Consider the following 26,904-nt stretch of genomic DNA (forward strand, 5'->3'; position numbering starts at 1 on the left):
CACACACACACACACACACTCCACTCATGGTGGCTCCTCTTCTCCACCCCCATCCATGTTGGAAATGGAGGCCCACTAGGAAGGAGACCAAGGCATGCTATCCATTATCAGGGAAGCTTATCACCAAACTTGTGATGTTTCCAAGCCTTAATGGTACACTCGGCTCTTACTCTCCCTTTATGTGCAATCCAGACCACCAGCAAACACAAAAGTGGGCCACCTTAAATACATCCATCAATCCTGGTAGGAACAACAAGCTTTCTCCTCCTTAAACATCCCTGGTACAACCTGAGCCAGCTGCTGGGCCCTTCTGCTATCCGCCAGGACGAGGGCTGGACATCAGGCTTGGCCATAACCCCACAATTCCAATATGGCTCATCACCCCCTGTGGGTTCTATACACTGCGGTGAATAACGTTTTCACCCTATCCTCTGAGAAAGCACATTCTGTGCTGAGCAAACCACTCTGGAGTAACGTGGAACTAAGATAGGAAAAAGAAGGCTGATGAAGAAGCCTGGAGGAGAGCGTCTCTGGTCTATTCCTGCTCTCGCCTCCCACTTCCCACCTTGGATGGTTTCTCTGAAGCCTCTGAGAAGCAGCACCAACCTTGCTTCACTCAGGTTACCCTTTCCCAGCTCTCCACAAGGCCCTTCCTCACCAACCAGACTCCATCCCCCATTCCCCCTCATGGCTGCCACTGGCTGCCTCCTCACTGTCTAACAACCTCTCATTTCCTTCAAGGCCCTGCTGAAGGGCTGCCCTCCTCATGAAGCCCCTCCGATCCTCTACAGCAGCCAATGTGGTCTTCCCCTGTCCCAAATTTTCATCTTGCTCATTTTTCCATATTTCTATATATACTCAATGATGTCAATGCCCTTGCCAGCAAAGACAATGTCGATCTGGCCTCTGCATCCACCACACCCAGCATAGCACCTGCCAGGGGCTGTGAGTTTGAGAAATATGTATTAATTGGCCAGTAGCTTGACTGATCAGCACCCAGGAGCATACACAAGTGTGCAGACAGAAAAGAAAAGGTGGGGGACTGAAATGTTGGGTAATTATGAGGACTGAACTCTGGAGTCAGGAAGAGTGTGTTCAAATCTGGCCTTGGATACCTACTAACTACATGACCCTAGAGAAGCCACTTAACCTCTGTGTGCTACAGGAGAAGAAAATGGCAAACAACTCCTGTATCTCTGCCAAGAAAACCCCTGAAGAGGGTGGTCCAACAGGGTCAGGAAGAGTCAGACACAACCAAACCACAACAAAGCTTGTCTCCAAAGATGTGAAAAACATGACCTCCTTGCCTCTAATGGAGGCCATCTCTAAGGCTGGAGGGTGGGAGGAGGAAAAAAAATTACATGATAAATGTATTATGTATTTGAAAAAGAATAGTTAGCCATACATAATAGGTTTATACTTGTGTGTAAAATCATCTTTTTATTATTCTACTATGTTATGGACATGCAAAAATCAAAAATAAAACAGAATAAAAGTGAAAGCCTTTTATAGTCATTTCTAGTCAGACATTTCTAGTCAGATGCATAGTCAATGTAGCAACAATTTGACTGAACCTCCTCTTTTTTATTTTTTCCTGGCATGGATGGTCTTCTAGATCAGGAGAACGGGAGACACATATTTGAAATTAATAGTATAAAAATAAGTATGTGAATCAGTGATTTTTTTCATTGGACAAACATATATTCCATTCTTTCCTGGCTCCAAGTTTTTGTGCAAACCGATATCCTCTGCTGCCATGTCTCCACCCCTGCCACATCCACCTGCTGAACTACACCCACTCTTCAAGGGTCAGCTAAGGATGCAATCCCTTGTAGGTTCCCCTTAGCCTCCTGCTCCATTCCACCCCCCTCTGCTCCCTGCCCATGCATCATAAGCACTCCCTTGCAGATCTGAGGATCACAGGAGCGCAGATTTCAACCTAGGATTTGTACTTCCTCTCCACATGAATCCTAAGATCATTTTAATTGGTTTCACGTACATGTATCTGCGTCTATGAAATTCAATCTCCTTGAAGGAAGGGACCAAGTCTTCAGCTCGATAAATATTGATTAGGCAGACATAACAAAAAGCAGTCTCTTAGACAGCCTAGGCTCCTAGAATTAGAGCCTGAAGAGGCCATTTCATTCAACTCCCTCCTTTTCTGGATGAGGAAACAGACCTCAGAGGCTGTGACTTGCCCAAAGTCACTCAGCTAATAAATGGCGTATCTGGAATCCAAACTCACTTCCTCTGACTCAGCCCAGCCTTCTCTCCTCTACACCACAGTTCCTTGAAGATTGGTTATTGTTCAGCTGTTTAGTCAGGTCTGACTCTTCGTGACCCTGTGGACCATATTGTCATAGGGTTTCCCTAGCAGAGATGCTGGAGTGGTTGGCCATTTCTCCCCAGCTCATTTTTACAAATGATGAAACTGAGTCAAGCAGGGTTAAGTGGCAGCTTGGAATTGTCTGAAGCTGGAATTGAACTCAGATCTTCCTGACTCCAGACCCAGGGCTCTCTCCACGGAGTCACCTAGCTATCCCATAGGTACAATGATGTAAAACTGGCTTTGTCATTGTACCTGGGAAGCTGAAATTCTGCTGAAGGGGAAAGAGAGAGAAAAGCTAAAACACAGCTCTGCAGATAAGGGTCAGCTTTCCTTGTTCCACTCTTGCCTTTGTGCCTTGTACCCAGCACAGGATGCAGCACCTAGACACTTGGGCACTGAGTGAATTGAAATGATAGGAAAACGTGCATCTTCCAGCACTGGACACAGAGCCTTGTACACAAAATGTGCTTCATAGATTTCTGGTGACTTTCAAGGGTGATTTTATGCCCCTAAATTTCAAACCCAGGAATTCCTAAGTTGGCCGCCAGTACCCAAGACTTTATCTCATTTGGGGACCAGCCCTGTTCACTTAAGCATGAGTACCAACTTCATGGGTAACCCACAGCGTCCAGGCCTTCTGAACCTCTGTACCACCAGCTGACCCCTTCTGGTTCTCCCTTGAGCTAGCTGGGGGTGAGTATATCCTACCTTCTTTGGGTGCTCAGAAGATCATCATCTCAAGGTAAAAATAGGAAGACGCTCCCTGGGATGTGTTGACAAACATCTATCCACGTCACACACTTGTGAGCAAGACCTCCTCCTCAGAAGGACATTGGGCCGAGAAGAAAAGCAGAGAGAGAGGTTCCTAAAGTCTTGGCAAACTTCCCACCGCCTGTTGTCTTCCCTGCGGCTCATCAAAGACTCGGAATTCTCCCTGATAATAGCAGGAGCCCGAGAACAAGGCCAATCCAAAAGCTCCTAGTGTTGGACACATATGGATTGAGTTCCATCAGCTTCCTGAATGAACCTTGGACTTTACTGGCTTCTCCTCATGCATCTAAGGCCACTCAGAACCTGAGAGGCCTGCGGATGCTGCGAATTAAGTTACCTGTCTCCAAACTGGATGCCAAGATATTTTAAAGCAATGAGAATGACTTTGAAGGAAAAGAGCTTAGGCTTGGTTTCCAAACCCTGGAGCTTGAATGAGTGAAATCACAGACCACAGAAGAAAACTCAGGATTTAAAGGTAATACAATGATTCAACATGCTTTACTAAGTACCTACTATGTGCAAATAAGAGGGATTGTGGTCTAGTTGTTAGAACTCAGTTCTTGGTGTCTATAGATTAAAAACCCTGCCTTGGACATGTATTAAGTGTACTGTCCTAAGCATTCTTAATTCTACCCCAGAAAACTTCCTAAGACTCTAAGTTCCAAAAGAGATGCTGATCTGCTTATTTGGAGGAAATTTCCATACTGGAAGTACCTACACCAGGAAACCACACATCTGGACTGCTAAAAGATGCCAGGTTCTACACACAGTAGGAAGGTATTACCCCAAGCACAGATGTTACCCTGTCAAGCCAACACTATGCTAAATGCTAATGATATAAAGAAAGATCGAAAACAGGGTCCTTGCTTCCTAAGAGCTCATATTCTATTGGGTGAGAGAACACCCCAACAATATAGACATTCAAGTTACATACAGGCAAAGGGATTTACACCAAGTGAACCATCCAGACATGTTCTCCCATGAAAAAATGGAGCAGGTCATAGCATCTTATGACTTACTTTAAGCAATTAACTCAATGACCCCTCTGCTTAGGCATGCAAAACAGGCATGATGTCCATTTCACAGATGAGGAAAATGAGGCTCCCTTAGGAACAGTGACTCACATGGCCAACCAGTGTCAGAGGCAGGATCTTAAGCCAGGTCACTCCTGACGCCAAGTCCACTACTTTGTGTCCCACGCCCTTCTGCCTCACAGACTGTCTCATATTAGATGTTTTTTTTTCTGAATCTAGGATTTTGTGAAATGAAATATGAGTCTATTTTACACACCAGGATCTTGGTATAAACTCCAGAAATATCACCATATATCACTTTATTTGCTAGCCTGGAAAATATCTCAGGGATTTTTCCCCCCCAAAAAACCCACTGAAATATCACAGGAACTTTTTGAGTTTTAATGTTAAGAAAATCTGGATCATTCTGCTTTGGGTCCTTCCAGTCTTCTCCCTTATCAAACAGGCTTCCAAGTATTATATAAAAACAATCTTGCTCCTGGCCAAATGTCTCTCCAGCCAACTATGCAAACTACAATAATTTTTTTCCTCTATATTGAGAGAGGAAAACCTTATCCCGATGTCTTGTTCACATGGAATCCAAGCAGATCAGACTCATATTATGTCAGGAGGAAAAGGATGCCTAGAAACATTCTAGAAACAAATTCTTTCATTTTACAGATGGGAAAAATAAGATCCTCAAAGTTAAGTGATTTGGTCAAGGTCACACAGAGACAGAGACCCAAGTTATGACTTGGGGAGCGAGTGGTCTCCTTAGCTCTCTGTAGAAGGAGGCAGACAAGAGTGTGAGCCTTGGGAGCCATGAAGTAGGAGGTGAGATCCAGTCTTACAGCCTGAACATATCTTAGCCCAATCCATCCATCAATGACTATTTGCTGTTGTTCATTTGGAGTCAGGTCCAACTCTGTGACCCCATTTTCTTGGCACAGACACTGGGGTCTTTTCCAATTCCTTCTCCAACCATTTAACTACCTACTATGTGACAAGCACTTGTTATGTGCTATGCATACAAAGGTAAGAGGAGGAGGAAGACAAATAGGCCAGAATAAAATCTTTCGGACTCTGCGGCTCTCAGCTGCCTCTTTCCCTCTGCCCACTGGAAATCAGAAGGAGGCAGTTGGGCCAGATGGCAGTGTTTGTTTTCACGACCTTTGGAACCCTTATTCAAAAGCTCGTCAGCGCATAGAGATGGCATGATTAGGCCATGGCATAAACTCCCCTGTTTTGTCTTTAAGACACTTCCCAGCCTCCACTTAGACTGCCTTCCAGACTAATTACATGTTACCTTCCTCCATGGACTCTCTGGTCTGGCCAAACTGGCTTTCTGTCTGCTCCTCACCTCCCATCTGCACACCTTTGCAAAGCCTGCTCCCCAAGTGGAGAATACAGTCTCCCTTCACTTCCACACCTTGCAATCCTATCTTCCTTCAAATTTCAGCTTAAAGTCATATGAGTTCTCATGAGCACCCTTGCTCTGAGATGACTTTGAACAATTTTATAGTTCTTTATATGTGAAGAGAATGGAATCATCTGGAAGGCAGGGGCTGTTTCCATTTTACCTTTGTTTTTTCCAGCTCTCAGCACACTGTCTGGCACACAGTGGGACCTAACCAACACATGCTGATGACTGAACCAGAAAAGCATCCTCTCTTTTCCCTGGTGACTTGTAAAGGAAATCCCAAAGTCAAACACTTGGTCAGGCAGAGTTTTGGTTAGACAACTGTGCATGCTTACTCCCATTTCTTGGTGCTCACTTGTTTTCAGTCGTGTCCAGCTCTTCATGACCCCGTTTAGGGTTTTTTTGGCAAAGATACTAAAGTGGTTTTCCATTTCTTTAGCTCATTTTATAGATGAGGAAATAGAGTAAATAAAGTGGCTTGCCTAGGGTCACACAGCTAGTAAGTGTTGGAGGTCACATTTGAACTCAGGAAGGTGAGTCTTCTTGACTCCAGGCCTGGTGCTCTACTCTCTATGTCCCCCAGCAGCCTAATCCCAACATCAAGCCTAAATTGATGCCCATGCCATGGCTAAGCAGAAACAGTAAGTGCTTAATAAATGCTCAAAGCATTGACTCTCTGAAATTCCATCTTCTTCAGGAGGCCTTTCTTGGTCCCCACCTCTTCTGCCACTCAGGAGCTAATGCATCCCCTCTTCAGATTGCACGTCTATGTCTATCTTCTATAAAAACTTGAATCTAACCTCCTCACTTTACAGATAAAGAAACAGGCTCCAGGAGGTTCAATGACTTGTCCAAGGTCACAGAGTTAGTGGCAGAGAGGAAATTCAAACCCAGGCCTTCTGAGGGCAGAACCAAGGCTCCTCCCATAGCACCTTCTGAGGGAAGAACCAGGGCTCCTCCCTCACATGGCACCATTCTCTCTGTTGGCAGATTTCTGGACCAAACCTATAGAAGGTGAGCTAGAAGTTAGGGCATCTAATCCACTCACTATGTGCTATGTATTTGGATCAAAGAGTCCTTGGTAGGACCATTGATCAAGCACAGGGCTCTAAGAGAGCTGGTCTGAGGTGTAAAGACCAAGAACCCAGCATACTTGACAGCTGTCCAGCTCAATGTAGAAGCAGATGGAAAATATCCCATTGGCTTCCCTTGGCTCAGGCTCCACTTCCAGTTTCTCTGGACTGACCAGTAAGTCAGTGATAGTGGGAAGCCTAACAAAAGGGCCTTTTGGATTCTCTGACTGACTACAGACTGCACAGGAATGCATATAGATTACTTGGCAGATCTGTGCACGTCCAGTGGTCTGTCCAAGATGGGTTTTCAGCGTCTCCAGATTCAGCTGTGTGGCCAGAAAAAACACATTTCTCTGGCTCATTCTTATAACTGGCGAGCAAACAGTGACAGCACATTTTGTGAAGACTGTTGACTAGGAGTGGCACGTGGCATGTCGCTGTGGTTGCCAGCAAAGGGTAGACCCCAGTGGCAGGGGGGCTGCTGCCCAAGCCTGGCCCATATCCTCTGCAGCTGGAGAGGAAGCCGAGCCTGCCTCTCTCCATATGGAATCCCAGTCCCTGGCTGTCCATCACATCCCAACTTAGACCTACAACCTCAGGATTCCCTTTCCAGAGGTGCCTTTTCCTTTTCATCTGACCGTGACTAAAGAAGCTAAGGTGTCCAGAACTTGGAAGCATCCCTAAGGAATGGGCCGTCAGCTACAGCTTTCTTCCACATCAGAACAGAGAGAAAGCATGTCTGTTGGCTCATCTTTTGTCACCATAAATCCCTTCTGGCTATAGATCAAAGGCAACAGGTCTTAGGGCATTAAAAGAAAAAGGAACCAACACATGGTCCTCCTCAGGAGAGGGGCCCCTGCTCCAGGCAAGTCATGCTCTTCACTTAGGGTAGAAAGGAGTGGTGGGCATGGCACAAAGGGTGAAGACCCGCCTCTGTCACTCGGGGACTGGGGACCCGTGGGCAATCTCTCTGACCTCTCTGTGCCTCAGTGTCTTTATTATGCCCTTGTTAAAATGAGGAGGGCAACGCCCCAATATGGAAGGCTCAGCATGGAAACACGGAAGCCTGACATAAACACCAGTTATTGTCATTAGCATTCATCTCATAGAGAAGACTGTTCCCACAGCCCCGTCTACCATCCAGTCTGAGGAAGGCAAGTCTCCATCTTTGGGGACAACCTGGGCATGGCTGCCTTGGGAACTGGGGTGGGGGAATACATGTCTGTGTGTGTATGTATGTAGGCAGTTATATGAGTCTGCTCATTTGTCAGCAGCAAGGCCTCAGGGTCATGAAGATCTGAATTCAAGTCTTGCTTCTGGAATATACCGGCTGTGTGCTGCTGGGCAATTTGCCGAATGTCTCAGGGCTGTAGACAGCTCTCTAAGAAAAGACTCTTGGTTCCAGAGAAGGTTCCAGATGCCATGGTGGACAAGCTATATGTGGGACATCTGTCACTCACTTCTCAAAGACCAGGAGAAATGACGTAAATGGACAAGTGGAGAGGAACACCTTCATTCTCTGTGCCCAGGACAGGTTTTCTCTGAGGCTTCCCTTGCATTTGTTGTGCAAACACTGCCCCTCTGGGGCCTCTCCCTGGGCATCACTCAGGCAAGAGTCTGAAGCGCAGCCTTGACGGGAGTGAAGCATGGCCTGCGTCTAGCCACATGTGAAGGCCCTTTCTATGGACTCACCAAGGGGACGAGTCGGGCATGATGGAGAGATGTTCCATAGCAAGAAAAGAAACTGAGGGGAGTCTCAGGGGAAAGACAGCTGCATCGGGGTACACATGCAAGAGAAGCTTCCCTCATCAGAAATGGGTGCTTGGTGAGACAGAGACGGAACCAAGGGATTCTGGGCTAAGCAATCCCACCACTGAGGCTGCCTCAGTGGCCAAGAGGAAAGGATGCAATAGAGGCATGAAAGCTCACACTTTCCTTCTGAATGCCTGGGGGTGGCTCAGTGACCACAGCCATCGTTTGTAGAAGGCCTTTTCTGGTCCCCTCCATCCGCTGGTGCCCTACTTGCCCCTCCTAAAGCACCTCGTATTTTACTCCTTGGTATATTTTTGCATTTATTCACCGTATAGTGAAGATTTTCTGTTGTTATGGCCATACTTGTCTCCTTCAGTCGAATGTAAGCTCCCCACTAATCAGGTGGGTTCCATCCTCTGTAGCAGAGGGACTGGCACATAGAGTCTCAGTAAATACTTGTTGATGGATGGAAGGACGGGTCCATTAAACACTTTGTAACCTGCAGGACCCTATGAAGAGACAGCACCTCACATACATTTTGTCAACAAAGCCTCATGACAAGGCAGGGATGCAGGGCCAAAGGTCAGATGGTGCTTCTGGCTATTGTGACTTTCCTACTTAAAGGCTCAGTCAGTATTTTCATTCCCTAGAACTTCCAAGCAAGGAAAACGTGCTTATTTGGGCAATGGAATGACGCTCAGGACAACTCTACGGAATAAATCGAAATGTCCTGAATGAAGTGAAATCCAATTGAATGAACTTGCTCCTTGGCTTGTCATTAATTTGGGGCTAGAGGGGGCAGAGGGCTAAGCAGGGGAGATGAAACTGCCCCGTTTTCCTGCTCCCAAAAGGAATGCTGTTCTTCACTGGAGGAAGGCCCTCCTGCCAGTGCTTCTCTCCTAAAGAAGTGCCACCCAAAGCCCAACGAGGCCCATGGCTGGAAGCATAAGTGCCAGCAATTACAAATCCTGGCTTTGAACAGTCTCAATCCTGGAAGCTGGAGGACTTTGCCTTCAAAAGTCTGTCTTCCTTCCCTGATCCTGAGCCTGGAAGCCTAGAGAAAGCTTTGCTCCCTCCCTCTGGGGGTTCTAGAACACCTAGAGAAAAAGCCAGAAGGAGTCCTGCTGCTCAAGACAGCAGGGTTCTAATTTGGTCTGGAGCTCTGGGAAGCCAGAACCGGTTGATCTCCCATTCACTGCCTTTGACTCTTCCCTCTCTCACATCCAATCACTTTGCCGAAACTATGAAGTCCAACTCTCCATCACCCAGTACAGGTCGGCCCTCACTCCCCACCTCCTAGACAGTCCAATAATTTCCTAATGCAGTTGTATTCCACCTCTGTTTGCTCCCCTCTCCCTCCTTCACATAAACATAACAAGGGAAAGGCTTCATCCTCCTGGAAGAAGCATCAAACTCCCACATAGAACTTGGTGAGCTTTGCTCTGTTCCAATATCTTCGTTGGTTCATGACGAGCTCCCAGGTAAAATGGGCATTCTTCTCCCTGGCATTTCACGTCTTCCACAACATGACTGTGCCATGTTTTCCTGGAGTTCTAGCAGAGGACTCAACTTTGATTCAGAGAAATGGATATGGTTTTTATACACACACACACACACACACACACACACACACACAGTAGGTGGTGCCATGGATCGAACATCAAGCCTAGAGTCAAGAACACTCATCTTCACGAGTTCAAATCTGGTCTCAGACATTTACTAACTCTATGACCCTGGGAAAGTCACTTAACACTGTTTGCCAAAGTTTCCTTATCCTTAAAATGAGCTGGAAAAGAAAATGGCAAACCATTCCAGTTACTCTGCCAAGAAAACCCCAAAGAATTCACACAACTAAAAAAAAAAATTGAACAAGAACAACAAAAATGTAGATTGATTTATACAGGTATGGATACAGATATATACATGTCTACTGTTAAACCTGTTTGGAGAGCATGTAGACGCTGTCTCATTTTTAAACAAGAGAATATGAAAAACTGTTTTATGTATATGGTTTTCTTAGCCAAGCAAGTTTTTTTCCATGAGATCCATTCATGACATATCCCATGGTATCAAATTCTGGTGAATGCCAAAGTATGCCTAGCAAGCCTGTCTGTCCCAGCAGGACCGATGGTGCAGCCAGATTCAGGAAGAAGTGGGTTTGGCTTTGCCATTTCCATGGCCTTCTGACTCCTGTGTTAGGATCCCAGGGGTCCCATGGAGCTCTGTCCCAGCTCCGAGGCAGAAGACAATGGACCTCTGTTTATCCACACATGAAATATTCTATCTTTCTCAATGGCTACAGGCAGACAGTAGCTACATATGAGAAGAATCTTGGAGTTACTGAAATTTCCCTTCTGACTCAAGGAATTCCCTGCCTTCTATCAGATTATTTTCTACCATATTCTCCAAGTTTAGGGCAATTTGATATTACTGTGGAATTGGCCACATGAAAGAACACCCCATAGTGATTCTGTTACTGGCCACAGACGGACAGCACACTTCATCTCCATCTTCTACATGTTGATCTTGGTGGCATCCAAGCCTTGAAAGCTAAGAAAATTTGACTACGATTAGGTGGGGGAAGCAGAGACTATTCTACATCAAGACAGATTCTGCAGGATACTAGAGAATTGTAGATACAACTCGGGACAGTGCTGGAAGTAACAAAGCCCTGATTACAAGTGCCCATTTTGAGGTGAAGCACTCACCAAAGCCTTCCACGTGAGTGGAATTTAATGGAATTAAATCTGCCTCTCATTATGTATGATGCCAAAAGAAAGAGGGGCATAGTGAAGAATCAACACCTTATGCCAATCGCAAGGTTAGAAATGGACTTTAAGGGGCAGCCAGGTAGCACAGTGAGTAAGATCACCAGCTCCAGTGTCAGGATGACCTGGGGATCGAGTCTGGGCTCAGATATTTAGCACCACCCCCAGAAATGACTGGCCATGTAACCTTGAGCAAGTTACTTAACCCTGATTGCTTTAAAAAAAAAAGAAAAGAAATGAACTTTAATTTTAAAAGTGGTTCAAACAGGGGAGGTAGCAGCTGGATCTATAGTTAAGAGGACATGGGCTTGGATTTTTGTCCCATCCCCCAATGACATTCCTATGGGATTGTCCAGTAGGAAACATTGACTAGATGCCTGGTGCTGCCATCCGGGTACTGTGATTACAACCAAAGTGAAATATCTCCTGCCCTCCATGAGTTCATGTTTTACTGAGGAGATAAAAAAAAATATGCAATGCAATAAACGAGTAGTTATGTGGTACAAAGGAAAGAATGCAGAGAAGAAACGGTAGCCACCTACTGAGGACAGAACCTACTCCTGTGAGTGGAACACAAGAAAATAGCTCTAGAAAATTTACTATAACTAAAAATTACCTTTACCCAAGTCTCAATACTGCAATGTTTACATTATCTTGTTCACAAGTGTCATTCTTTAATAGCAACAGCAAACTTCCCCCCACTGCTCCTGGTCTTGTTGCTGGTCTTCCATCTTCAAAAATCTTACACCATCCACTGGACCAATCAATAATCCATTCAATTATCAGGTCCCCTGAAGCTCTAGTTTGTTTTCTGAGGATTAAGTAAACTATCTTTCAGCAATAGCATGTCAGTTCTTGACATTTGTTTTCTGTTTTTTTTTCCATTTTAAACAAGTTTACTTTGTGTTTTGATGATTATATTTCACTGTGGACTTGGATGAGTCTTGGAATATATTTATCCACAGAAATGACCATTGCAATATCTCCAACAGTCACTGGAGCATATTCTCTAAGAGCCATAAGCTGCATACATTTCCCAGGAGTAATATATTTCTTTAAAAACACAATGAAACACCTCTCTATGGTGCAAAATACCACAGCCAACTGACAGACAATTAATTAGAGGTGTGAAAACAGAGCTCCTATGGCTAGGGTGAGATTTTCTGAGTCAATGCAGAGTCAACAGAAGCACAGCTGACCATTATTATCACAAATAAAGCCAACACCAAAAATCATTGCTCATCCTAAATAAATGGCCCAACACTCTAAGTTTATGAGTTTATAAGATGGGATTTAAAGTTCAATATTTCCTATCTCCAATGACAAGCATCTTGTATTAAAGTTATTTAGCCTGGAGAAAATAGTTGAAAAAGGAGGCATGAGATCTGTGTTTAGGTATGTTGAGTACTGTCATGGGGACAGACAATTGAGACTGTTCATAGGTTCAATGTCATTATTGCTGTGGGTCAGGATACTGGTAGAACTGAGGAGACATGAGTTCAATCCTCCACACACACATCCATAAACACTTCTACAACATAAGTCATTACTATGGTGAGCAACGAAATTGTGGTGCAGACCTGGGATAATTTGGATCAGCTTTGCACCCACGTGGATTGACCTAGGACCCAGAGGTGGGCACTTTGAACAAGAAGAATATAAAAGTAATTTCTTGAGCCATTGGTGGAGAGCTTCTGACACTCTAGTGGACCTCCTTATCAAATACTTTTAACCAGCTTATTGGCAGCCTTTATCTGCCTAAGCTGTTTTACCTGCTTTGAGAACTGGTTCTATATGAGGGTATTAGAATATGGTTTTAGTAAAAGGATTGTATGTTTGACTGCTCAAGCTGGGAAACACCCTTTCAACTAGATGTGGAATAGTCAGTAGGAGCACTACCAAGGGGTAGGAATTAAAGGGACCCACATTTCATTCAGCACCATATACTGAAGAGCTTCTACCAATTAGAGTGGTTATAATATGTAAAAAAAAAATGGCTTGTGATTTGCTGAATTCTCCAACATTACAGGTAATCAGATGCAGATTAGATAATCACAAGGGAATTGCAAGACAGCTGAAGCTATATACCACCCAAGGTCCCCTTTAATTTAAGATTCTATGCTTTTAAATGTATGTATTTGGGGTCCATCTTACTAATATCAAGAAAATCATCCACAAGGGACAGAAATGCCCTGCAAAGGTATTTGACAGAGTTAGGGAGTGTGTTCAGAAGAGAGTTCAAGATGAAGTGAGATCCCCTGTATGGTGTGGTCTTCCAGACTGACCTGTTCACAGATAATCCCATTGCCCTCATCATCTCAAGCCCCAGAATACTGTAGTCACCCAAATCACATGCGTGATCATTCCAATGAGGTTGGCTGCTGACCAACACAGGAAAGGCCGAGTGGATGAAGAATAGCTATTGTCCAGACTGTGGCAGCTTTAGGGTGAGCAGGAGCTGGGAGGCAGAGAGCAGGTCAGATGCCTCCAACCGCCTCCCTGACATACAAAAGCCATTCTTTCAGCAACAATTTTCCTCTCTTGACACTCTTAACACATGGCGGTTCCTGTGAAGATGGCAGGACCACAGAGTGCAGAGACAGAAGGGCCACAGAGGCCACTGCAGCCACACTCCTTGTTGTACAAATAAAAGTACCACGGCCCATGCGGGTCTGGTGACTCGCCTGCCTTTTCGTGGGTAGAAAGAATCACAGATAGTATTTGAACCCAGGTTCTCTGACTCCTATTGTATCATGCTTCTGCCTCAGTAATTATTATTTAGGACCACCAGTAGGGCACCAGATTGGCCCATGGAGGATCAGATGAAATCTGTGAATATGTCAAATGTGTGGCAAACCTTAAAGGGCTCCATACAAGCCCTTCCAGATGACAGCAGCACCAATGACAAGGTGGGGGGTGTGGGGGCCATGTGTAAACAACAAAACAACATCAACACAGAAACGTGTAGAACACTGGATGTCTAGGACATCATCAGATCTGTCCCCAAAAATGTGTGAGATAAGACATGGATAGCCCATATGTTCCATTACTCTATGTGAAATGTTGAGAGGTTAGAGAAAGGCTTCACTGGGCAGATCTCCCTCCTCTTTCCCGAATCTCTGCCATGAAGGGTTTACAGGAGGATACAGACCAGAAATATACAGGATGAGAAGGTTTGGACACATTAGAATTTGCACCAGTGGTGGGAGTACCAACATTGATAAGATCAGAGGTCAATCAAAGCATCTTTAACTTCAGATAACCAAGTGCAACTATGGTGAGAGCAGAAAAAAAGAATTTTCCTTTGCAAGACAACACCACCCAGCACTACCCCCTTCTGGCCTAAAACCTTGGGGTCATTTCTGAATATCACTTCACTCTCCCCCTCTGCCTCCTCCTCTCCCATCCAAATCAGTTTCAAAGTTCTGCCAATTCGATCTTGGCAGCATCTCTTCTATCCGCAGCATACCCTGAATCTTTTGTTTTTTAAGAACTCCATTTCCAATGAGAATGGGCCCCAGATTCCCTCTGCCTCCCAGACCCCAATGTGAATGACGTCATCTCATTACCATAAAGTGTCAAGGCTAGATGTACTCAAATTGAATGTGAGGGGGGGAAGTGAGGCTGGTTAATGAAAATCTGGCCCCAGGTTTCCATACTGATCCAGGGCGCTGCAATGGCTTCTCTGTGAAACCCCATCTATCCGCCGCTCCTTGGCACATCTTGAGCTGTGTGCAGCCCATCCCTGCTTCAGATTACCCTCCGTTCCACACGGGGAATTGTTCTCCCTTCTCTCCAGTTGAGGTCTGACACTGCCTATGGACCCGGTTTAGTTTCCGCCCTCTTGGCACTGGAAGCCTGCCTGTCAAATGATAAAAGTGGAATTCTCTGCTGTCGGCAGGGCAGCCCCTGGGGAAGAGGGCCTGAAACCCAAACTTATATAAAATCATATCCTGTTTGCAAACACCATATTCCCTGGGCTGCTCCCTAATCGCATCCCATAAAGCCCTGCACAGCTTGAGAGAGCATTGCTCATCTAAACAGATGCCATAAGCCCCTTTATACTTTTACAAGCATGTCAAAAAATAATATTGCCTGCCAATAGTGATGCGATTGGAGTGGCCTCCTCGGAGCCATAAAAGGAGCCTGGGGTCTGTTATCAATTTCTCTAAGTGTATCAGGGGAATTATGGGTCGATTCAGTTCCAAGTTATAAATGACAACTCAAAAGGGGCAGAAGCTTTTGAAGCTGGGAGCTGATGACGACATTATCATAAAAGCCTGCTCGTCCCTGCCCTTGTGGTTTTCTGGGCCTATCAAGGAAAGGGGGGAAAACAAGGCTGAGAAATGATTTCAAGATTTCTTCACACAGTGGCAGGTCAGATGGGCAGGGGAGCAAATGCTATTTTTAAGGAGACATTTGGTACAGTTGGAGCCAAGGCCTTTCTGGTGTCTGTTTCCTGTTTCCCTTCGTTACCAACTTCATTATCAGACTCCTGAAAATGGGAGGGTGCACAAGTCCATGGAGTCAGGAGACCCAGGTTCAAATCTCATTCATGCCACTTACTATCTTTGTTTCAGGTCTCTGGGTCTCTCTTTCCCCCTCTATAAAATCCAGGGGCCTGGACTAAAGGGCCGCTGAAATCCTTTCTGGCTCTAAGGTATCACAGCAGCATAACTTACTCAGATCTTAGCTACAACAAAGAAATTTAGGAGCACCCAAACTCTTACCCTTTTCAGTCAAATACAGCCGTGACATTGTCTGATCTGCACCTCTGGAATAGCCAATGAAAAAAGACATCTTTCCATTTCCCAGAATTACAGAATTGCAATTTCTCAGCAGACCTCCACTCCAATGTGTCCCACTCAAAGCCCGCCAAGAATCCAAAAGAAGCCTCTCTGTAACATCCAGAAGTGATTCTCCAGTCTTTGCTTGGGTCTTTCAGTTCCCATCTCTAGGGCTTCGAGGAGGGTGAGGCCACCACTTCCTAAAATAGCCATTCCACTTAGATACAGTTCTTGCTCTTGTGAGAATTGTGTTTCCTGACATCATGCCTCAGTCTACATCTTTGTAGTTCCACCCATTCTTCCTAATCCTGCCCTCTGAGGCCACACAAAAAAAAGTGAAATCTTTTTTTCCAAACAATAGACCTTTAAAAACTAGAAGGCAAGTATCCTGCTCCTCCCCAATTCTTTTCTTTTCCAGCTAAACACCCTCAATTCCTTCAGTTCATCCTTATAGTGTCTGATCTACAAGTATTCATGAAGCACCTACAAAATTTGGTGCTGGGATTACAATGACAAAGATTGCTCCGAGGACAGAGTCTCTAGTAGGTCTACTTAATAGTCCTGTAGGAACATATCTGAAACACTTCAGCCTGTAGTGGGTCTACGTATAAACCTCAGAATCCTATGAAGTTGATACTAATTATAATTACCTGGGCAACTCCCAAGGAACATCCAAACGCTTAAAGCTATTGGGCTTGACACAGGTCAATCCCTGCGAGCTCTGGCAGCAGGCGCAAGTTTCCCAAGGGCACCATCCCATGTGCTTCTCTGCTCCTCTGATTAGCACATACACTGTACTTGAATGTGGCGTTTTATGGTATGGTCTACCTTGAGAGGGTAAATTTAGAGCTATGTCCAAGAAAGACTTAGTCCTTCAGGAGATCTCTGAATGCCCCAAAGTTTTGCAAGGGCTCACAGATTCCCTAGAGCGTCCATCTACTTCTTGCAGAGTTTTAAAGGACTAGACCAAGTTGGATCTCTTCAAAATCGCCACCATGTTTCCTGTAACTCTCAAAAGAAAGTTCTCAGACTATTGACTGCAAAACTGGAGCCTTCTCTATTGGTGGGTCTAATTTTGTCCAACTTGGAACCCTCACAAGCCAACACTTCCCCCCAAATATGTCCTTTGCATCTATATCTTTCATTATCCTTAGATTCTTTGAAAACTCAGGTCTGATGGCAACGCAAGCCAGATGAAGGCTTCTCCAGTCCTGTTCCCTATGAGCTCACATTTCTAGAGATCAATCTGGGTACATGCTAACCTCCTTTTGCCTCTATTTTCTTTCTTTTCTTTTCTTTTCTTTTCAGAGAGGGAAGGTAGGGCAATTGGGATTAAGTGACTTGCCCAAGGTCACACAACTGGTAAGTGTTACGTATCTGAGGCTGGATTTGATTTCAGTTCCTCCTGACTCCAGGGCAGGTTCTCTATTCACTGTGCCACCTAGCCGCCCTTCTTGCCTCTATTTCCAAGAGAAAAAGGTGATCTACAAGGAAAAACCAGTCTGATTTTTATCTTTGTACCTATGGAACCTGACATCATGTTGTGCACACAGTAGATGATTGTGAAATGTTGATTGGACAGAATTTAGGTTACCTTAAAATGACTGTTTGAGATGTCAAAAAGTAAGAGCAGAAACCAATGGAAACACATCTTTCTCCCAAGAGATTATTCTTAGCTGTATTATTTTTATCCATCTCAAGCCATGTTACCACATAGCTTATGTCCTTACAACAATAATAACAGTTAATTCTGTCCTAATAAGGTAGGATCACCGTAGTATGGAAAGCAGCCTAGATATAGTGGACCAAGAAAGTCTGTCCACTGGTGAGTTACTTCATAGGCCACACTAACAGATCCATAATTCAGAATTTTTGAGACAAGGGCAAGCTGCATGAAGGTCTCTTCAGGTCTTTGATTCATTTTTTTGTTATTGCTTTTGTTTAAATGTAGAGTTTGGAGAGTTCAACCCAACCAGCTATCTGGCTCTTCCCATTTTCCGTCTCACCAACTAAGTACTAAGTTCTTTTGTTTCCATGCTACTGAAGAATCACAATTACTATATCTACATTTTGGGCCTTGAAACAAAGTCCTGTGACTCCCTAGTTTTGACTCTGAAAATTGGAAAACAGGCCCAGGAGATACTGTTGTTGCTAATCCACAGAGACTTCAGTGTAATTTTTGAAGATGAAAACCATGGGATGTTTCTAAAAGAACATCACCAACTTGGCCATCTGTAGATGTCCATCAGCACCATGCTGTCAGGGGCCCCATTCAGTGTTGCTATTGGCCTGGTCTCAATCAGAAAGTAACATGGAGAATGGGGAGTCAAGGAGGGGAAAGAGTTACCTTTCCTTGGTAACACTAACTTCATTAAAAAGGAGAGAAGAAAATGAAAAGACCAGACTGCTCAGCATTTTGCTTCCTAGGGGGAAATATTATTTTAAGTATTATGTCTAAGTTCTCAGATAGTAGCCTCTTTTATTCTTTGTTAATGCCCAAATTCGTTTGTTAGAGTGCTTTGAGTATGATCTGAGAACATACAGACTTTCAGAGGCCCTTGTTTATATATCACATCAAGACAAACAGGTCCTTAAGGTGTGGTATAAATATCACAGGTCAACAAGTCTATGTTAACAATTTAGGGTGAGCACCATGAAATGGCCCCTGGGTTATCACATAGTGCTGCCCATTGTGCACCAGACTCTCTGAAGCTTGGCCATTTTCATCTGGAATATAATGAACTCAGCTCTTTGAAAAGTTAGTTCAGCTGCCGAGTTATATTCAAGTCTCTTGTGATGCTCCTAAAATTCCAGAGGACACTTCACCAAGAAAGAGACGTAGCTTGAGCAGCAATGGAAGCTAGGTGGGAGAAGCTATGTTCCTTGTGAGTTTAGAGCCCAAAAGCTCATCCTTACCCCAAGTCCACCACAAGGCAGCAAGGAGAAGGCCTTCTGTGCTGTGTCCCCTGGGGAAGGAAAGAGAAAGGACAGAAGTGAACACAAGGCACAAGGTCAAGACAGTCTTTCCTTTTTGCACTTGGTGCTGAAGAGAAATTCTAACAAGATGGAATCATAAACTGAGAGCCAGGGCAGAATTAGCGGTTATTCAGTCCAATGCCATGTAATGCCAAGCAAAGGCAACTTCCCAAGGTTCAAAATACCAGCATAGGTGCTCTCCATTTTATTCAGTGAAAAATTAAGAACAGAGAAAATAAAAATATAGCATAATTCAAAATACAGCATTCACCAAGTAAAATTCAATTATCTCCAAGTACTACTCCACCCCTGGACATTATAATTCATTTTGTCAATCCCAAAGATCCTCTTCTAAGTAATACTCCACCCCTAGGCTGTACATTCATTTGGTCAACCACAAAGCCCCTCTTCTCAAATGGAGATTAGTTTCCAACCATAAGTAAAGTACATTCATTTGTTCAATCACAGAGCACAAAAAAGTAAAAAATCCCCCCCCTTTTGGGTCACAATTGAATCTACCCCAGAGTTAGAACAAGCTTAAGCACAGCATTTAATACCCAAATGGAGGTCTTTTCTTCATCTTGACCCGAGGCAAGTTCTCAGCAATCTTTGTTCCTGGGGAGACAAAGCTTAGCAAGGCCACAAGATACACTGTCAGTGTCTTCATTAATTCATTCTCTGTCTGCAGAACAGTCCTAGAGCCCCTGAAAACATTAGCAAAAAACCCTCTTCCAGGATTTCTGTAAACATACAACAAGAAAACCCTTCTTCAGGTCTTCTGAACCAACAGCAAGGTTCCAACTCTTCTGCAACAACAGGACTGTCTTTCACCAGTGGACAAATTTGGCAAAACAACATCGAAACAGACAGACAAAGTACCAGCAAAACAGCCATGTCTCCTCAGTCCTGGGCATCTCTGGATGGCAGCTCTCAAAAGTCCTGGGCAATTCAAACTGGCCCTCAGCAATCCTCTCTATCTCTCTCTGCCTCCAAGATGCTGCTTCCAAAAAGTTCTTCTGCCTCTCTTTTCTTGTGTCTCTCTAAATTTACATCACCAGCTCCTCCCAATTCAGCACTCTTTTCAACAACTCCATCCCACAAGTGGGATTCACAAGCTCGGGGTTTTAACACAATCAATCCAAAAACCAAGCCAATACAGGGGGATCTTTAAATTCCATTACCATTACATACCATCATTTTGGTTATGTGGAAACAGAGGCTTAGGTTAGATGGGTGGGTCCAGGGGTGGGGGCACATGTGGCCACCTAGGTCCTCCAGTGTGGCCCTTGGACTGAAGCTAAGCTTGCCTCACTCCATGCAGGCTCTACCAGCTCCTGCTTGATTGGGCATCCTTCTCAGAGCTTTCCATGACGGCTTCTTGTTCATGTGGGCACTCCAGAGTGTGAGCATTGGAGAGGGGACATTTTCATACACGGCATTTCTGACTCCTGCTTGTATATGCAAATATACTTTACCATGATTTAAAAATTAGCCACACATCTGATTTCTGGATTTCAAGTTTTCAGTTTGCTTTAGACTTCACTTTAAATGGCTCAACTATCCATGGAAAGCCTTAGTTGAGCATGACATCTTAGACCAGTTATACTGATCAAAGGATTGTCTTTTTCCATATGCTTCAAGACAATATTTTATAAAACATGCAGACCCACTTTTATGGTGCATATTTCGGAGGTGGTCAAGATCCATTTATTAAACACTCCCCCTAATTTAATTAGACTAAATGGATTAGGCAGAAAGAAGATCCAGTAGTAGCCACACAAAACTCACTAATTGAGGACTCCATCTGACCAGGAGACCAGCTTTTTCCTTCATTTACTTAATGTCTAGAGAGAATCGAAGAGCCACAGGGCCCTGAAGAATGTCATCAGTTCGTCCTCTGACAACAGGGATTCTTGAAGCATCTGCCAAGGGGACACAAGCTTTCACAGATACTACTAACAGTAATATTATGGATACATTTGGTGTCACACAAGCAGAGTTCAAATCCTGGATTGGCTATTCAGCACTGATGGCTTTGGGGAGGGGGAGGAAGGAACAAGGTTTTATTAAGTGTTTACAGTGTGCTATGTACTATGCTAAATGCTTCACAAATATGAACACATTTATCATCATTCCATTTCTCTGGACCTCAGTTTCCTCACCTGTAAAATGAAATGGTTGGACTAAGTTCCCTTCCAACACTAATTCTGATTCTCTGACTCCATAAATGTGCAAAGCTTCAAGTGAGAGCTGATGGTGGACTGTGTGTTTTTTACTCAATGGTCAGCCTAGCTAAGTACGAAGATAATCATCTGCAATTGTGGGCCATCATCAGATGAACGATTTTTTTTTTAATTTTGGTTACAACAACTTAGAAGGAAGTTATGTACACAGCAGTGAAGAGAGTACCCATATCAAAGGAATCAAGGATCCTTGAAAGTGTCCTCTCATGAAGAGGAAGGCCCAAGGCATTGGCCTCTCCCACATGAGGAATCTATGTCAAATAGTGGTCACCTAGCCAATCAGTGATGGAATTGTACCATGAATCCCGACTCCTAATTCCAGCACACTTCACTTGTCCCAGTACAGATCAAGAGAAATAACATAATCCAAATTAAAAACAGATTTGGGGGGGAATTCTCATTCCATGCGAGCCAAGGTCTCAGCGAGTTTCAGTGACAGATAAGAAAGGCTATTTTGAAAATAGTAAATTATCTGAGGAGATTTTTTAAAATGCAATTCCTAACATATGGGAAGTGGGGGAAAAGTTGGTCCAAGAAGGAGGTGGGGAAGACTATTTAGATGCCCCAGTGAGATAATCCTAGCAAGGACTGGAATATTATTTGAAAGCCAGATGGGAAGCTGATGGAGAAGAAATCTATCAGCCGACAATTTAAAATGGGAATATTGACATGAAAAGCAAGACACACACACAGATATTTCTGCACATCAAGAGGTTTCCTTAGGCATTCACTTGGTAGTCGGTGAAGACTTTTCAAGAAATACACTGTAAGAGTGAGTAAGTGGGAGAAATGTTACTTACACCCACAAAAAAGACCTGAGAAGCACCATAAAGAATCAAGGAAAGATTTTTCTCTTTCAGTGATATCTGCATGGCACCATGAAATTAGACAAAAATCCATTCTTCTTTTCACAAGAGTACATAATGGATTTTTAAAACTTATTTGGTTGAGTGGTCTGACACCATGTCATGGAGTACTGTATTGTCCATGCAAGTGGAGATCTCCCCATCCCTGAGGTGATAAGAGATGTTGGCAGTCAAGCAGAAAGGGGCACCCCAATGGCAGGTTCTAGGTGGTGATCCAGTATCCAAACCTGATGTTCTCAGAGGAAGGGAGGAAAAACATTGATCAGTCCTTCAATGATCTGTTTAGCCCTCCTATTTGACCCTTATTCATTCACCAAATGAAAGCAATAATCCTGTGTTTCCTCATACAGAGAAAAGCTGTCTTGTTTACACACCCAAAATAGACATTATATGTGTTGTGTGTGTCTACATTCAATTTGCCTCATACATAACACCTTTAGGGAACAGAGACATCATATTAGAGGGGTGAGGTGTGGGGATAATACTGCTGTGAATAGAATGTAAGCCCCAAACTAAGAAACTTGATTTTAAGACAGTTGGAAAATTAACATATTTTTCGAGTAATATATGTGAAAATTTAAAAAGCAACACTTATGGTAAGAGTAAGTGATGATAGATGGACATCCTTGAGCACTGAGTGAGGATCCATAAGGTCACAGATTGAGAACTGGAAAGGACGCCAGAGCCAGCCCCTTCTCAGCTTTTCAGTTGAAGAAACCAAGGCCAAGGGAAGTTAGATGACATACCCAGCGTTCCAAGAGCAGTGAGTTCTGAGCCTTTGATCGCAGGAGAAAGGCTCTCCCTACACGACTGCACTACCTGGAGAATTCTGACTAAGTTTAAATGGAAAGAAAACATTCACTTAGAGAAAAAATAAGTAACAAAAGCATTGGGCTTCAGGTGTCTTGTCCCTGTCATCGAGACTGATGTTGCTTGAAAATGAGAAATCATTTACCTTAACTTTTAGCAGCATTTTATTCTGAACCTTTCTCTGATTTTCTTAGTTCTTCCATATCTTCCTGGAATATCAAAATTAGAGCATGGTCTAATGAAATGGGTCAATAATGCATCTTCATATTTGAATCCTGGGACCCCTGAAAACTACTGTTTTCAGAAAACCAATTAAAAATAAAAATCTCTCTTAGTGATCAAAGATTTTATTTATTTGCAAATGATCATTCTTGTTCCTTGTTCTATAACATGGTATGGCATCCAAATTCATCCATCTGCCTCCCTTGAGTTCCTGATGGAACTTTAATAAGGTCATAGGTTTAGGGCTCAATGGGAACTTGGAAGTCAAATAGTCCTACCTTTTCTTTTTACATAAAAAGAAACTGAGGCCACAGAGCAAAAGTGCCCTTCACAAGGTCACATATGTGGTAAAGACTGGGGAGGTTCCTTATTCTGCTTGGGGCTCATCAATTAACTCCAAGGACAGAGGCAGAAAGAGTCTCATTTCCAAAACCATTTTCACGTGCTTTATAAAAATCAATCACCTAGTTCATTACCAGTTGTACTTTTTTAAAAGCACACCTTTTAAAGCTTTTTTTTAATTTATGAAATAAAATAATCATCTCCATAACAAAGTGGACCTTTTAAAAAGATGATTACACATGAAATTGTAAATCTGTTATGTAAAAGAGACAGCTGCATTAACATCTATGCTTAAGCTGCAATCTCCACCTAGGCATATTTTTTTCCTTTAAAAGTTGAAAGTGGTGTTGCCTGTTTTCAGACTTCTCCCAGAGCTCATACGAAATCAGGACAAGCTCGTCCCAACAACTGCGCTGTCCTTCATCTATCTCTCCCCAGATCTGACACAGCCTAACGCCCAGCCTGGATTGGTTGGTTTGAAGAGTAGAAAGTTGTGGCCGTGTTGGGACTCTATTGCAGCCTACCTTTCACTTAAAAGAAAACAACCACCCATCACAAGTATGAAGCTCTCCTTCACAGCCCAACAACCTTAGTCCGTCAGAATTCAGCCACCACAGTCTGGGTGATAGCTCCAGTTACTAGAATTGTGTATTATGGTCTAAATACAAAAACTATCTGTTTCCAAGATTCTACAGCAAAGCAGGTGCTTTGGAGAACCCATACATAGAGGGAGGCAAATGAAACTTTTCCCAAGATGCTAAAATGTATATGATGCAAAACACTGAACCCCAGCACCCCAGCACCAGAAGCTGCTAGTTCGAATCCTGGTGAACTGACCACTCGATGACTGCAGGGGTAATTTTTCATCAAGAATTACAAAATCTACTTGAGGTTGCCTTTCCGGCTGCTTGTCCCCATAAGGACACATTGGGTGCTGCTTTCTCTGATGTGCTTCAAGGAGCCCCACGAGCCAACACGGCCAGTTACCTCTTTGGCTTTCGGCACTCCACACAGCTCAGCAAAGGAGGCTCTGAAAATACAGGGCCCATCTTGTCTTTAAAAGGTGGGGGAATGCCTCTGCTGCTTAGGCCATGTCAACTTAGAGCCATTCCTCTATGTCCAGATGGATAGGTCCCAAGAAGTTCTTAGTCTTTGAAGTTAATAACGTCTGGCTTTCAGACAACACTGCACCAAAATTTCCCCCTGAAATGCTGACTTGAGGGCTGCCACCCAATTCTCCAAATACAATTGACTGGCTGTTGATTTTCCCTTGTTCTTATACAGAGAGATGGCCAGTTTTCAATGTCACAGTCCTAGATTCCCTTTAGAATTACTCAGGCCAAATTTTCTCATTTCTGTTTTAGAATAATATTGAATTAAAGCCTTGCTGGGAGTTGCTTGCTCTTCATTGAGGTGACCCAATAGTTTTTTTTTGTTTGTTTGTTTTTTGCTTTTTGGAGGGCAATTGGGGTTAAGTGACTTGCCCAAGGTCACACTGCTAGTTTCTATGTTAAGTATCTGAGGCCACATTTGAACTCAGGCCCTCCTGACTCCAGGACCAGTGCTCTATTTACTGTGCCACATAGCCGCCCCAAGGTGACCAATAGTTTGAGCAGTTTTTTTTTTAAGTGAATCTATGGGAAGATTCCAAACAATTGGCTCATTTTAATATTTTAAATTTTGACTCTTCAGAAAATACTGTGACTTTGATTATTCAATAATTAAAGAAATAATTAATACTAATAATCAACAAGGAGGACTGCACAATGGTGGCTTCATTATTATGGACACTTGGTTTCAAGTCACTTAACCTCTCAAGAGCTTATGGGCATCTTTGTATTGTTCTAAGTCTCAGACAAGGAGCAAATCTGAACTGGTGGAGGGAGTTTCTACTCTGGGAACTCAGAGCAGATCCAGACCCTCCTCCCCCAAGAAGGAATCAAGAGTTACTTTCTGGTCAGAGAGATTCACACGCTTCCCACGTTCAGTATTTTCTCACATTAGAACGAAACGGAACATTTCCATCCCATGCTCTACATACAGCGAGGTGCACACCGCATAGACTTTAAAACCAAATCCCGCTGGACCTCTCTGTGATGTCATCTCCCAAACAGGAGGGACATCTCTCCCTGATACCTTTGCTCAATCCTGGGATATTTTACTTTTGTCAATATATTAGTTATGCCATGTAACATACAATTTGAAAAGCAATTTCAGTAAAGAATATGGTACACATTGTATAGTTTTGTTATTGTTTGCAAGACTTTTTTGGGGGGGAGGAACAAATCTGCAATTTCTTTGGTGCGAGGCACTCTGAATCTGAAAATTCCCTTCACCAATGCAGATCAAAAGTTGGTCTTATCTGCATTCTTAGAGAGCCCCTAGTGCCTGAACAGAAAATTATGATTATGACAAAAAAAATTTTAACCCCCTTTGTGTACCATAGGTTTTCTCTCTTTCCTCCTTTCCTTCTTTCACTCTTTCCACCTTTCACTCTTCTTTTCTCTCTCTTTTTTCTTCCTCTTTCTTTCTTCCTCTTTCTTTCTTCCTCACTTTGTTCTGTTTTGTTTTGCTTTTTCCCAGTAAAACAGATAAAATAATTGAAAGAAACAAAATGAGGCCTAAAGGGAAAGAAAGACGTGTCTGGAAGCCTGACTGTCAGCAGTCCCTTGGAAAGCTTAGAAATCTGAGCAAAAGAGAAGATTCCCCCATTCCCATTATCCCCAGTTACAAGTCCATAATTAATTCAGGCTGTGCAAATGCTATCAAAGCAAAAGTTACCAAATAGCTCTTTTTATTTTTAAAGCGAATATGAGGGAACATTCTTGTCAGATTCCAATCTCTGTATTTGATTCATTTCCATTGGCTTCCAATCGTAACATTCTCTTTCCCTCTCCTCAGCAATGCTGCTGGAAAAGCTGATTTTTGACCCCACCCTCTGCCAAGAATTTGACACTGACACCCACAATATTAATGGCAAGGCTGGAAGGTGCTGTTCTCAGGGGTACACACCTCGGAGCATCCTGGGGTCCAGCTTCTGTCTGCTCAAGGGGTCGGTGCCATAGAGAAGAGAATGATGGTCAGAGTGGACCAGGTGTAATTCTTCTAGAGAAGCTTTTCGACCTTGGATCCTCTAGAAGAAAACAAGAAAGGCTGGTGGGACTCCAGTGACAGCAAGGACAAGAACATAAGACCCCAAAGAGTAAGGTTAATTATAGGTTGGAGGTTCATCAAGCAAGACCAAGACACTACTTGGCTTATTCAAGTACCACAACAGTGTATGGGAAAAAATAAGAGAGTGTTAGTAACTATATAGCACTTTAAGATTCAGAAAGTGCTTTACTTATGTTTTCCAATTTGATTTAAAATGAATGCATAGGTCCTGACTTTGATGTTGTTTAACTTAGGGGAGCAAGCTAATAAAAGCCAGTTTCCTGGTAGGGAAAAAACCACTAACATAAAAGACGAGTTTCTTATGAATATCACCATCATCATCACTACAGTAATTATTCAGTGTTATGTTTCCACAATG

General features: G+C 43.5%; 1 protein-coding gene across 3 annotated transcripts in view; it reads right to left on the reverse strand.

The window, feature by feature from the left end:
- Positions 1-26,904, reverse strand: part of LOC138161813 (histone deacetylase 9-like) — a 139,401-nt gene that overhangs the window by 49,846 nt on the left and 62,651 nt on the right. For all 3 annotated transcript variants that reach the window (XM_069088758.1, XM_069088757.1, XM_069088759.1), the window contains exons 4-5: positions 26,385-26,505; positions 18,830-18,879 (exon numbers count right to left, since the gene is read on the reverse strand). In XM_069088758.1, the coding sequence (XP_068944859.1) occupies positions 18,830-18,879; positions 26,385-26,505 (171 nt within the window). The remainder of the gene's footprint in view (positions 1-18,829; positions 18,880-26,384; positions 26,506-26,904) is intronic.

Source organism: Petaurus breviceps, unplaced genomic scaffold, assembly GCF_028583685.1.
Source record: "Petaurus breviceps papuanus isolate PSGF00001 unplaced genomic scaffold, PetGlider_PUasm1.0 185, whole genome shotgun sequence".
Classification (NCBI taxonomy): Eukaryota; Metazoa; Chordata; class Mammalia; order Diprotodontia; family Petauridae; genus Petaurus; species Petaurus breviceps.